Source organism: Juglans regia, chromosome 13 (genome assembly GCF_001411555.2).
Source record: "Juglans regia cultivar Chandler chromosome 13, Walnut 2.0, whole genome shotgun sequence".
Lineage (NCBI taxonomy): Eukaryota > Viridiplantae > Streptophyta > Magnoliopsida > Fagales > Juglandaceae > Juglans > Juglans regia.
Window position 1 is genome coordinate 15,838,133 of NC_049913.1, and position 14,955 is coordinate 15,853,087.

General features: G+C 33.0%; 1 protein-coding gene across 14 annotated transcripts; it reads left to right on the forward strand.

Moving 5' to 3' along the window:
- Positions 1-7,743: 7,743 nt before the first annotated feature.
- LOC109013690 (AMSH-like ubiquitin thioesterase 2) lies at positions 7,744-14,705 on the forward strand. 14 transcript variants are annotated; one of them, XM_035684294.1, is made up of 11 exons: positions 8,130-8,569; positions 8,770-8,846; positions 10,354-10,391; positions 10,478-10,827; positions 11,081-11,170; positions 11,560-11,622; positions 11,901-11,975; positions 12,273-12,335; positions 12,507-12,647; positions 12,914-12,966; positions 14,064-14,705. In XM_035684294.1, the coding sequence occupies exons 4-11, from the start codon at positions 10,540-10,542 to the stop codon at positions 14,236-14,238; spliced, it is 948 nt and encodes a 315-aa protein (XP_035540187.1). In that variant the 5' UTR covers positions 8,130-8,569; positions 8,770-8,846; positions 10,354-10,391; positions 10,478-10,539; the 3' UTR covers positions 14,239-14,705. The 14 variants fall into 14 exon arrangements, with proteins under 14 accessions (XP_018851413.1, XP_035540189.1, XP_035540187.1 ...); XM_035684290.1 differs by having other exon boundaries at positions 8,131-8,569; positions 10,533-10,827; XM_018995868.2 differs by lacking the exon at positions 8,770-8,846 and having other exon boundaries at positions 7,744-8,569; positions 10,533-10,827; positions 12,507-12,570.
- Positions 14,706-14,955: the final 250 nt, after the last annotated feature.

Here is a 14,955-nt window from a genome sequence, read left to right on the forward strand (position 1 = left end):
TGGGAGCTACTATTAGTGTAAAATATTATTTATTTTATTTTATTTTTTTATACATTTATTTTTTTAACACTGTAAAATATTTTTAAAAAAATAAAAAAATTATAATATCATTAAAAAATACTTACTTAATCACTAAATAAAAAAAAAATTAAAAAAATATGTAACAGGACCGGGAGCGATGAAAGTAGCTTTACTCTATTTTTAGAACTGCCACCCAAAGAAAATCAACCCAATTTAAAAAAAAAAATTGTATTACCCAATTAAGCAACCAACAAAGGAGTCTTTTTTTATAGGAAAAATATTTTGCCTTTTCAAATTATCAAGGGTTTATGTTGCGTTTCGATATTGAGCCGAGCTCAATTTTTTTATAAATAGTAATAAATTAAGTAATGTAGGAAGTTATGCGGGGCCTATTTAAACTGAGTTTAAACTGTGTTTAGATGTTAAGATGAATTTAATATTTTTATAGAAAGTTGAAAAATATTGTAGGTACCACATATAAAGATGTGTTAAATTGAAAAAGGTTGTGGGTCCCATGTGTAAGGAAGTTTTGAGTTGAGATGAGTTTATTAATTTGAGAGTTAGGTATTTAGATATTAAACTTAATTTAAAATTAGACTGAACTTAACTGAGTGTAGCAACCGAACGCAACCTAGACTTTGTATTCAAAATTAACCTATTGTAAACTCAAACTACAAAGAATGGACACTTTGATCACAATTCGCTTATTGCCATTGAAATGAATACAAATAAGAGCATCGAGTAATGTTATATACAACATTATCATCTCATTATGTAAGATGTGATACATTAATCACCGTTGGATAATAAAGAATTATCTAATAAAGAATCATCTAATTGTGATAAATGTATCACATCATACAAAGTAAGATAAAAGTATAATAATAGTATGGTATATAGAATTTTCTTAAAATATAATCTATTGTATATTAAAAATTTCAGTCTGTTCTAGAATTTAATATGTCAAAGTGTAAGCCAATAAATAAGAGGTCTTTGTGGACAATAACTTGGAAAACGGTATAAAGAACCCATTAAAGTTCGATAGACCTTAATCAAGTGGATTGAAACCACAATTTTGATTGAGTCATTGATGATTAATGAGACTTATTTCAGCGTTTGTCCACTGAAGAGGCATTCTCATAAATAGAGTGATGAACCAAATTCTGTGTGCCGATTGGTGCATGCAACGTGTGACGGTGTGAGCAAATTGGAATATTTTGAGGAAGAAAGTCAAATTAAATGGATCGCGTCAGGTTTAAGAAATAATAGTAACACTATACACGAAAATTTATTTTAAATGTGTGTCTCGAAAAATATATTTTATTTTTTTATTTTTATTTATTTTTATGTATTTTTTTAATCATCATAAATATTTTTAAAAAAATAAAAAAAAATCACAATATTATTAAAAATTACTTTTTTAATCATTAAATAAAAAAAAATTTCGGGACTCACTTTGTTTGGGTGAGTTTAGCATTTCTGAAATAAATGATGTTATTTAGACAAAAGATATATCTGGTCAACACGGGGATGGATACAACCGGGCGAGAAGTTGACGACCCCAGCTGAGTTTTTCTATTTATACCACACCAACTCCATGACGGGTTTTGTGGGGTTTGAAAATAATTGAATAATATTTGTGCAACTCGAAGTCCAATCTGATTGATGCCAGTGGGCCAGTGGCGTTTACGTTCCTCTTTAATTAGATCCCGTTCGGATGTTAAATTGAATTAATATGAGTTAAATTTTTTTTTTTTTTATGAATAATAATAAATTAAGATAGTGAATTAAGTTAAGATAATAAATTAAGTTTTGTGAAATTTATTTAAGATAAATTTATTATAATTTATAAATTATAACATGAAATGTTAATCTTAAATATGAATATTTGTAATTTGTTTGATTATATGTTATTAATATGATTATATATAAGATAATGTTATTATAACTTATAAAATAAAAGTTTAATTTTAAAGATGAAAATTTAATTGATCATATGCTTTAAATATAAAATATATATATTAAATTATTAATAACATTTTATTATAAGAAGTAACACTTTATTATATGTTTTTTACATTTTAAAAAAATCGGAAAACTGGACCGGACCGAAAACAGGTAAAACCAGAGGTATCGGCTTAGGAGAGTAACTGGGGCTTAATCGATTTTGAAAAATGTAAAACCGGTACATACCGATTCGATCCTAAATTTTATCCAAAACCAGACTAGACCAGACTGATTACACTCCTACTTGCCAATGCCCATTTATATATTCACAAAATCTGAGGATTAATACAAGAAAAAGAAGTTACTTGACCACTACATCAACCAAAACCAGAACAATATAAAAGGACATCTTATTTCAAGGGCTGAGATTGGATTTTGCTTCTTCATTTCTTCTTCACCATATAATAGGAAAAAAAAAAAAGAGAGTAAGAGCTAGTAATTTGTACATCTTTATGGTGGAAATTTTCATCTAGAGCTTGAAAATTAAAAAAAGTTGTGAGTCTCACATATAAAAATGTTTTAAGTTAAAAAAGATTGTAGATCTCACGTGTAAGAAAATTTTGAGTTGTGATGAGTTTAGTAATTTAAAAATTAAATATTTAAATATTAAACTCAACTTAAAGTTAGACTGAATTTAGATGAGTTCGGAAACCAATCGCAACCTAAGAGTGTCGTTCCACCTAAATTATTATATCTCGTTTATTTTTTATCAGTTTCTTTCATCTAACTGTGTTATGGTTGCGTCTCCTCCATCAACAGAGTCTCCAGACCATCTGAGTAACTAATGATTGTAGGTCCGACATTTGGCATCAACATGGGTTAAGGCTTTGAGAACTTCGTTTGGTTGGATAATGTTAGAGCATTGACATTGGATTGTCTATTTTACTCTTCAAATTTTGACTAATATGTAACTTTTTCACTTTTAGCTAATCATTTAAAACTTAAAGTCTACATTGGATTAGTCATCACACTCTCTATAATAATAAAATATTATTATTTTTTATTTTTATAATTAATTTTTATTTTTTAATTAATTTTATTTTCATAACCTCCTATAATCACCTATAATTTCTAACAATCATTTTTATTTTTATTTTCACAATCCAATAAACAAAATTGATATCAATATTTGTTGCTTTTATCCCACCATATAAAGAGAAAGGTAAAGCAACGAACATGAGATGATATTTGTTACTTTTATCCCATCATATTATAATGTGAGGCAATACATCACAACTGCAGGAAAATGGTCCCGGGAAAGAAGAAAGAAAAGAGCCACTGGAGAGAGGAGCCAAAATATAATAAACAATGGATTTAGACTTGCTATAGGACTTTTCATCTTTGGAAAGAAAAATGAAATTACTGTAACTTATAGTTGAGATGAAAAGTCTTTAGCTAATTCAATGTGGCCATTTATTGTTAAAATTAGTCAAATATAAAGATGAAAAGACATTTGGCTAATCCAATACTAATGCTTTTAGGGGTAAATCAGTGTACATGCCTATAAAAAATAAAGAGTAGTGCACAACCTAATATTGATTGCTGAGCGTCTAGTATCTTCTTATTTTTTTTAATTTTTTAATTTATATTTTTTTATCATTTTAAAATATTTTAAAAAAATATTAATAAATATCAATAAATTAATAGTTATTTACTTAATTATTAAGTAAAGAAAAAATTAAAATAAATAAAGTGTCAAAATGAGATGTGAAAGAGAAAAAAAGAAACATCTTCGAAAGATAAAAAATCCACCATGATAGGTGGAAAAAAAGAAAAAAAGGATTTGACAATGACAAGATTTGATATAACATAAAAGAAAGACGAGACATAAAGTAATAAAAAATGGCATAAAGAAGAAGGGACGCAATAGAGAGAGGGGGCTACTTCATTTGAGATTTGAAAAACCGCCGGAGAGAATGTGAGAACTAGAGAGCTCCAGCCTCCAATACTATTTTTCCTAGAGATAACTCTTATGGGAGTAATTGCATAGACCTCAGAGTTAGTGAGAATGGAAATCACGTAAGTACTGGTCTGTTTTGTTTTCTGCAATTTATGATCAAATAAGCCATATAAAACGAATACTTCAAACACACTATTACCAAAAACCACCACGCGAGATGAAGGAGACATCCAAGACTATCACAAACGAATGGTAAAGGTGAGAAGGAAACTGAAGTCGGGTCCATCCATATGGATATCGGGCATGATTGAAACAGTTGGAGAGTGGTGACTTAGTGGCCTGTGGGGGGGACAAAGAAAGCGATGGAACGGTAAAGACAACACAGGGGCTCCAATCCCTATGGATCGGAATCTCCCACCTTCTACATTACCTAAACCTAATCATCCGAAGCCACTCATTTTGCGCCGCTTTCAAGTTGTCTTTATATTATGTCTTTTGCATTGCATTTGCACCAAACAAAAGTTAGTTTCCATTAGTCACAAAATTTCCCGTGAAAGCCGCCTTTATTTTCAAGGCTTTTATCTCCCAATTACGCTTCTTCTCCGCAGGTCCCAATCAGCTTCTCTGTTGATGCATAATTTGGTCAGAATTTCCATTGGTTTGTGCAGATTGATTACATAGGATTGCAGAAATATGTAGTTGATATTCTTGTTGTTGGGGAATGGGGACTTGGGATTGACCAGTTTGAGCTTGATCGGTAATTATGTTATAATTGAACCATATTTGCATAGCCCATATTAAAACACAAGTTTCCTTTTTTCTTTTTGAAATCCAATTCTGACTCCAATTTAGTTCACATTCTGACTTCGTCAATGTAATCATTTAAATCCGTCCCACTCCAACCTGGCAGCGTCGAGAGTAGTGGTGTTTAGTTTGGTACAGTTCTTCGGCCCGACGTTTGTTTTCGTGATTTAACAGTTTTTTTTTTTTTTTTTTCGTTCAATAGCTTCTTAAAATAAGATTATGTTTTGTTTTTGAAATCAATTCAATTTATGTCAAAATAATTTTTTATAAGATTCACTATTTTTTCAATTTTTTATAAAAAGATTAAACTCATTTCAACATACTTCATACATTCAAACGCATATCATCTCACAAACGCAATCTCAAACATATCTCAATTGGATTCATAAAAATTATTATACACATATCAATTCAGATAATTTGATATTATCTCAGCATTCAAATACAGTCTTAGCCTTCTCCATGAACTGGACATTATCAAGGTAGACATATTTTAGTCACAAAATAAATTTACAATTTATCGTCATTTGATTCAATATGTCCAATTGTAAAATTATTTTTATTGTAAAATATATCTAATTAGAGTTGAACATGAACCATTGGAACCGGTGGAGAAAAGTCGGCTAGCGGTCCAAATATCATGAAACCGACATGGGTCAATTCGATTCCGATTCAAACAAATGAACCAACCGATATAATATATATTATTTATGTATAAAATGATGCCGTTTAACTTAATTAAGCTAAACGACATTGTTTTACAACAAGTTGCTACAAAAAAAAGAGCGGTGCTATTTTGCCGCTCAAAGTAGCCTGCTCCAAGTAATCGCTAGGCCAGATTGACTTTTTCATTTTTTTTTAAAATTTTTTTATTCATTTTTTTTATCATTTTAAAATGTAAAAAAAATAATACATTAATAGTCATTTCTTTAACTATTAAGTAAAGAAAAAAATTAAAAAAAAATTAAAATACATGATGTTTCAAAATGAGGAGACAAGTTAAGTGAACAAAATAATATTTTTTTAAAAATAATTGAAACAATGCTGTTTGGTTTAATACACTAAAAGACGTTGTTTGGGTTATGGCTGAAGCCTAAGCCCCAAGCCCTACCTTCCCATCTTTCTCGTTTCTCTACTCTCCAATCTCTAGTGGCATTTCTCTCTCTCTCATCTCTTAATAGAGCTATCTTGGTTTGGCCTCCAGCCACCACACGATTATCCATAGGTGAGACTCAACTTGCTGGCCCCGTCCCCGCGATGTCACGTCTCTCTCCCTCATGTTCCATCTTCTCTCCCTCTCTCTCTCTCTCTCGGTTAATGCGTGAAGTAAAGAAAAGGTGTTATTGAATATGTTTTGAAACCCTAATTTTTTTCATTTTGGTTGAATGTTGAATATTTTCTTTGATAATAATTTGAATACTTGTGTTCTTTGAATCTCTTTTTCTGTGAATTCAATCAGTGTTAGCTTATGTTGAAGGGGTTGGAGATGTAACTCTATTTGTTTGGATATGACCAAAGATACGAGTATAAGGCCCAAAACCAACTCCCAAACTGCCGAATAGACAGGAACTGGTCCAACCGGTCTTCTCCCCATAGTCGGTTAGTTCGGCTAGTTTTGGGCAAATAAATAACAGTTGGTTCGGTTTTTAGCTCTAGATCTAATGTATGACATAAATTTCTGAGTTATTTTGGTGAAGAGTAATGTTAGATACAAGTTTTAAATAGATAAGTCTCATATAAATTTTTTGTAAAACAATAGGTCTCCCTAATAAAGAATAATTTTTTTTTTCATTTTTTTAAGATAAGGTCTACTTTTTTATAAAGAATTGTATGAAATTTATCTATTTGAAGCTTATACAAATTATTTCTCTTTAATGAAATCTTTTTACAACTGTAAAATTTCTCGTATCAAAATGACTGAGCACTACCACACGTTGACATGTGATAGTACCACGTCAGCACATACAAGTAGTGTATTTGTGTAAGGTCTCTTGCTGTGGTTGTTACTTGTATTTTAATATTTCTAGTTTGAATTCTTTCCCCTATTTTTACTTGTTTGGATCTATGCCTACATCACATATAAAATAACAAAACCATACGCGTATAGGAAAAATAGTGAAAAAAAGAACAACAACAACGTTCACATTCACTATCCAACGAAAGACAAGTGATCAATTTAAGATTAAATAATGCTACGCCAACTGCAATGCAAATTGAAAATACTATAGTTTTAGAATGTATAAGTCTTGTATGCTCTTTTTGTAAAAAAATATAGAATCTATCATTAAAAAAAATAATTTTTTTTATGTGAATCTCAAATTTATTTAATTTTTAAAAAGAATGCATAGAACTTGTATATCTTAAAATTACAAATATTATATCTGTTTTAAATTATACATCTAATCACCTTCACATCCGTTAAAATTATAAACAAAACTAGTAATAAAAACTTAGTTTTTTTTAATAATATTTTGCTAAATTAACATACAAATAAAAAATAGCACATAAAAAGAAACACAAAAAAATTAATGGAGTCAGAATATTAGCCCTGACTCAAATTCATATTAAAAAAAAAAAATCTTTGAACTTGAATTCAAAGAATAATAATATGTCTTATTTAAGAGTTGTGTTAAAACTATAAAATTTTAAATAATGGTGTACTTATCATAAATATCACTTATAAAAAAAAAAAAAATAAATCACTTATCAATTCTTTTTGGCGATTCACTCTTTTTGACTCCGGAGTCCCGGACAACTGGATCAAACGACGAGGTTAGAATCCATGTCGTAAGAAGAACGACAGAAACGACACAAAGATGCCAACGACAACAAAAACGACATTGCATACCGATCGGCAATGAAAAATGATTAGCTCTCTCGAGTCGCTGTCGCGCTCCCAGCCAGTCGGGTGCGAAATTTATTTTTACACCAGCCAGCCAATCAGCAGCCTGCCACATAGGAGTCTCAACAATTTTCTATTTACACCCGTATACAGTTAACGGTCTCTGTTTACCTCTATCCCCCGTGTCTCTCTGTCTCTCTACGATACGGTCTCTCTTGAAGTAACAACTGGTCAAAGAATTACAAGAGCATTAACCACATTTTGGTTGGTTGCCAAGAAAGTACGAGAATAAAACCATGAACAAACCACATTTTCAGTTCTTCAGATTATAAGCTTCTTCATGAACAAGTTTAATAACAACTAATTTTAAGAGAAAAAAATGACTGACTGCTATTTAGCCATGCCAGCTGATCTTCTTTATCTTAGGTTGGTTAATTCTTAATTTTCTGTACGTAGCTCATGATCAGCTGGCTTTAATTGAAATTACTTGCGACAAGAAAAGTCTCAAATTAGAACCAGAAACAGTGAGAACTGTGTTTGAGAATAGATCATCGAAGAGAAGGAAAAAAAAAAAGACAAGTCTTCTAAAAGCAACACCCTAAAATCAAACCATTGGAGCAGCTAAAATACATGCAGTGATAGAAATGGTGGGCCTCAGGTGACCGTTACTTGTTTGGCATGAAGTTGCCCCAAGAATTCGTGGGAGAGAGGGAGGGGGAAGGAAGGGGGAAGATCTGAAAGAGGGGTAGAAGAATTCGTGGGAGAGAGGAGGGGAAGAGGAAATCTTAAACGTGCGGGTGCATATATTTCATTCTTGCACCTCCTATGTGGCAAATTCGTATTCGTGAGTGTAAAAACAAAATTCCCACCCGACCGTCTTGAAGTTTTTCTCCTTTTCGATAAGTTTGATTTCAGGAAGAGTAAAGGAAGAAAAGCTGACAAGCCGAATTCCGATCATCCTTAAGTGCAGAATCGCCAACCACCTCATCAATCAGGTCCTTTCTACGTTCTTTAATAAAATGATAACCATTTTTTTTTTTTTTATTGTATATAATTTCCATATCCGAAGACTGAAAGCAATTTCTTAATTTCTTTATTCGTTTTTGCTTGAAAACATCCCCTTGAAACTGACTTGTAATGACTCTTGTGAAATTAATAATGCTCTGATTTTATGTTTGCTTTTAATTTCTCAAAGCTTGCTTATGGAAAAGATAGGTACTTTGGAGTATAAATGCCAGACGACGTCTCTGATAACCAGGACTGTTCTGATTGGTGACTTTTTGACTTGGAATTTTTTTTTTTTGTGAGCAATTTTAGATGTTCGATTTGATTTCATTATAATGATGCTTTAAGATCAGGGCTTTGTACCTTGTTGCTCTCTTCATAGAATAGGTGTCTTAAAGATGAAGATGTATATGACTGAAGGAATTTTTTCCTAATTGGGAATTTCCATGTTTCATTGGTGATTTTTTTTATTGGCACTAGGTGTCTGAGAACAAAGTCTCAACTAATTCCGGAGGTGCATAGGTCCTTAACAAAGAGTTTTTCATAAGTGCATCTTGGATAATTCAAGGGGAAGTTTCCCAAGTTCGATAACCCTTAGAAATTATTTGCACTCAAGAGGATTTGAGCCTTAGACTTGGAGGGAGTATACCACCAAGACCAAGGCTTTTACCACTTGAGCCAACCCTAAGGGGCATTGGTGATTTTTTTTTTTTTTTTTATTGATAAAGAAAATTTTATTGAGCATAAAGTAGACAAAGGCCCAAGTATACGGGACATATACAAGATCGTAGTGATTTGAGACACTTTTTCTCTATTTTCTTTCTTAAAATGAAGGAAAAAATAGAGAAAAGGTGTCCCAAGTCACCAATGAAACTTAGCAATTCTAAGGAAGGGCGTAGTGGTCTTGGGGTGAGCTGTAGAAACCGAATATCCTGGGTTTGAAATTCCGTGTTCACACTCTTGACGCAATTGGACTGCGGAATTTCACCTCCAATTTGCCGAGATGCACTTATGAGAAACTCCTTTCTGAGGACCTGTTCGCTCTTAGGATTAGTCATGACTTTGTCTCTGATCTGAATTGATAATTCATCAAAAGGTACAGAAACCCTATATTGAAACCGTATTGATCATATATCTAGAAGGGCAGATGATAATTAGTGAGTCAACATGTGCTAGACATAAGATATAAGGGGTGTGTTTGCCACACAGATTCTAGAGTCTGGACTGCATATGAGATATAAATTTAATTATGAAATGTTTTCTTAAGTAAATTAGATTTAGCAATGTTTCCAATACTTGATACTGATTTCCTGGAGTCTGTTGAAGAACGTGCAAACAATTTAAACTGCTGCTAGTGGCCTGTGTTTCTCTATCTCATCAAGGTTATGGCATTTAAGCGTAATTAAGATGAAAATTAAAGTGTAACTTGGCATTACTGTTGCTTCAATTATTTTACTTTTGAGAGCAAAAAAGTTCTATGGGGCATGAAGAGCCATAACGACTGTTTACAGTCAGTTTTTTTCCATTGTTGGATCATTTTGCCCTGTATTGGGAACTCATGCATGACTCAAAAGTATCCAAGAGAGGAGCTATCTATCAATTAATTTACTTGCAGATGTTGATCTTTTAAAGCAATTCTTATTACTACCCATTTATTTGGAAATGGTTTGAGTATCCATGGATAATCTTAGAGCTTAACTTGAATGGTCTATGTTGTTCAGATTTGCCACGACCCATCTTGAGCTTTTTCCTTATTGGCTGTAGTTCCTTTCAGGTTAGAAATTCTGGCATAACAGAAATGTGAGACCAAAGGTAATGAGAATTCACATTTTCCTGAGAAATTATGTTCATTTCCAGGAACCTTGGAACAAATTTCGAAGTTTACCATTTCTATGCAGAATCTTGTTAGTGCAGGCAGAATATTAATTTGAGTTCTGTTTTGCCATTATATAGCTCGAGGATGATTAACAACAAGAATTCTGGGATGGTATCTATATATACAGTGGATTCTAAAACTAGTAGCTCTTCGCTTGAATTTCGTTGTCCAACGATTGAGAAAGCTTGCAAATGTCGGCATATTACAGTTCATACTGTCACATTGTCTTCTCCTTCTACTATAATTTCTTGTGTAGAGAAGGTACCTCAAGGTGAAACATCTTCACATATTACTGTTGCTGATTCAGAACATGGACACTCAAAGTTGTATGATGAGTCGATGACATCTAAGATCTTGCGAGATGTACATATAGTAAGAACACTTGAACTGAATGCCTTTTTTTTCTATTCTGTTTCCTTTTAATTCTTTGTTATCTTTATTTTGTGGTAACACCGTACTTGTTCAGAATCATCTCTCTGAGCCTAATGTTTTTTAGCTTACCTGAAACAATATCTTCTTTTTCAGTTTTCAAGTTCCTTGAATTGCTTCAAGCACATGCCTTTTCTATGATTATGTCTGCCTTAGGAAATATGTGGCTAATAGGTGATTATTATATTGATGTTAGCCGACAAGGTTGATGGAGGATTTTCTTGAACTTTCTAAAGTCAACACAGATAAGGATCTGGAAACCTGTGGCATTCTTGGTGCCTCACTTGTAAGAATCATGCTTTCACACTAAATGCTAGATCGTGAATGTGTTTCATACAGTATGATTGGTCCAGTTATTGGATAGTTGTTCAATCAAAAAAAAGTTATTGGATAGTCTTTCTTTTGACCCAGACTTAGATGCTTTATGTTAGCAGGTTTCACCAATATTTCTGCAAGGTCTCTCATCTCTTCTCATAATCTCAAATCTTTTGTGCCATCCTTTGCTAATAGCTATCTTAAAATAATCATGGGAAAAGTCACGATTTTTTTTTAACTTTGGTTTAAGCCTTCTTTATTTGGTGTGCTTTCCTTGAATGTTAGAGAAGTGGGGATTGATTCAAAAGGATGATTTGCTAACTTGAAGTTATTATATGTTCATCTCCTTCATGTGTCCAGGAAGAAGGAGTCTTTTATGCAACCACGCTTATCATACCCAAACAGGAATCAACTTCCAGTTCTGTTAGTATTCAGGGCCTTTTTATTCCCCTTGATTGTGTTTTGAGTAGTGATATTCACACAACGCATTTTACAACATATTTCACAACACATGTTATAAAATAAGGGTATTTTTGTAAAATGATGTTAGTTTTATAATGTATTTTACAAAAATACCCTCATTTAAAACATTGTTGTGCAAAATGTTGTGTAAAGTGTTGTGTGTTTATCATTTTTCTTGTGTTTTTGCGCAATTTTTAAATCCAGTTATCCTTGCTGCTGACTTAAATTCTGAATGACAGTGTCAGGCTATAAACGAGGAGGAAGTTTTTGCCATTCAAAATGAGCAATCACTTTTTCCTGTGGGTTGGATCCATGTATGCATACCTGTCCATGTTTTTCTTCGTATATTCCTTTGTCATTACTTCTTTTGTTCTCCCAATGCTCTCTCAAAGACACCTACTTGAAGATTTCTGGGGTCTTGGCATCAATAACACAATAAAGTTTGTCAAGGTTGTCTGAGTTCACAATGATTAATGCTTTCAGCATCTATTTGAGGGTTTTTTGTTTTTTAAAATAAATTTTCCATGTTTTTAAATCATCCAGTTTGTTCTGGATGAAACTTAATCAGTTTTTGTTCACATGGTCACCTAACTTTTTTATTTCGTTTTCAGACACATCCGTCCCAAACTTGTTTCTTGTCATCAGTAGATGTGCACACTCAGTACTCATATCAGGTAATTTAGTCAGTCTAAATGCCCTTTTCATTTATTGAGGAATTACTTTCGTTTATTTCTTCTTTTTTATTTGAGAGACACACATTAATCTTATTGTGTAGAGAATTTTTGTATGTCCAATGTATTGCAGAACTTAATAAATGTCTTTTGAATTAAAGTAATTTAATGCAGATTGGCCTCTTGGGTAGTTGTAATCTTGAAATAGCACTTCTAAGAGATGGGGTTCTGCAACAAGGTTGGTGGTGCGGTTATATCGTTTTATGCGACGAGCAGGTGTTAAGATCAAAAGAAACAACAGAAAGATTTGCGTTGGTATACAAGTGATACATTCTCTTTGGGAAGTGCTCGTGCTTATAGATCACTTTAGTGTTCGTACTGATGTTAGGATTAAAATAATCACAACATGATTAGCATGATTATAGTTCTCCTCACTTTCAACTAGTGCTCACGATTATAAATCACTTCAGTGGTATTACTTGCAAAGGTAGATAATAGTTCATTCAGTAGTTTATTCTGGGTCCCAATTCACTGATGAGGAAGACAGACATTGAACTGCTTCTTTTATATTCTATTTTCAGGTAATGGTACCTGAGGCTTTTGCCATTGTCATGGCTCCAACTGATACATCAAGGTGTGGAACATCTCTGTAGTTTAATGCTCACGAACTTCATTATTTTTAACCTCTATTTAGGGCCATGCTCTTTTTTTTTCCTGATTTCTGCATAGATTAGAAATAGAGCTCTCTAGTGGTTAAAAACCAGTTACAAAAATTTTAACGTAGACGAGGATAAGTCAGTCTCGAGTTTGGAAAAAGGGAAGTAAATGAAATCAAAAGGAAATCAAAGGCAATGATAAACTTCAAGGGCGATCAGCCTCCAAGCCTCAGACAAGCTAATTCACTTATATAGGGGTATAAGTGAATTCATGGGTCCAGCTAACAACAACAACAACAACAATCCAAGTGTCAGTACAAACTAAACCCATATACGGAGTAAGTGCTTTTGGTAGATATATGATATTAGTTTTAAAATCTGAGTCAACTGTGCTTTCCACCACGACTTCAACCAAAGTTCTTGGTTTCCATGCGGTGCCTTTGACATGAATGGGTTTGCTTTAGGTTAAAGTGATAGCACTCCACCAGTCCGTGGATTTCAGCGTTTAGTCATTATTTATGCATCACTGGGCCAGCTCTACTGGTTCTTTTTTTCCCGTTCATTAATGGCCTGCCTTTAGCTCAGATTTACATGTGATATCTATAATTTATCCTGCTTTGCATGCCTAGTTAACACCCTGCATCACTTGTAATGTCTTTTTCTGATACAAAACTGGTAGTTAATGTTGGTGAACTCAGAAAAACAAGTTCTGCAGTCATTTATGAACACAGTTCTCTGCTTAATTCTTTTGAAGACCTCAGAGAACTTCTGGGTAAAAAGGTCCTTGATCTGTATTACAGAAGACTGTGATAATGAAGTATTTAAACACAAAGTTCCTGATTAGAATCTATGCATTAATAAATCAATTTATTCTAAAATACAATTTATTAGAATCCATACTACTGCTTAAGAGATATAAGTAAATAGAAACGCCAAGTGGATGCTTCCTTTCTGTCTTTATAAAAATAAACATGACTGCTGCAGTGCAAGCAGTGTAGTCTTTTTTGAAAACTGAGATAGTCTAAATTATCTTGAGTTATGCTATTCAGAAACTTATGAAAGGAATTTCCTCCAGGAGCTATGGAATATTTCGGCTATCTGACCCTGGTGGCTTGAGTGTGCTGAAAGAGTGCCAAGAGACGGGATTTCACCCTCACAAAGAGCTCGCGGATGGAAGTTCCATTTACGAGGATTGCTCTAATGTCTATAAAAATTCAAATCTGAGGTTTGAAATATTTGACTTGCGCTGATATGCCTACATTGAAAATAGGATTCTCCATGTTTGTGCACAGTTGACTGGTTTGTAGGAATTAGTAAACAGGGTCATGACCTGAGCTACACCACAGAACAGAGGTCAGCTCAGGCATGCGTCTCCCATAATGATGATATGTAAATCTCTTACATTAATTGTACCCGTGGGTAGCCCAAGTGGTAAGGGCGAACTTGTGTGCATGAGCCTTATGTCACAGGTTAGATTCTCCCTGGGATCAAACGACGATTTTTGTGGGAGGCTATGGCAGTGGGTTGCTACATGAGTCTCCCCAGAGATTTCGATTCCATGGGTGAGTCCTAAGGGCTCTGCTGTGAGGTGGTTCCCCCGTCATCAAAAAGAAAAAAATAGTACCTTCTCAATGTTCTCATTAAGATTATGAGGATACATATTCAACAGCTTGTAACATTAATTACATAAAATATTTGAGTAGTTTGTTTATTACGAGTTTCTGAGTTGGATTGTGTAGCATTGCTATTTCAGTTGAACGGGTTTAGCTGGGAAATTTCTCGATAGAAAGTTGATTTGAATATCTTTTGAAAGAAAATCATATCTTCATTCATCAACAATAAGGGAGAATACAAGTAGGAATCTCATGGAGATAAATTTGACTCCTAAAACCCTCAAAGCATCTTTGCTTAAAGCACGAGCTGCCTTATTACAATCCCTCCCAACATGGTTCACTGACCAATTTTCA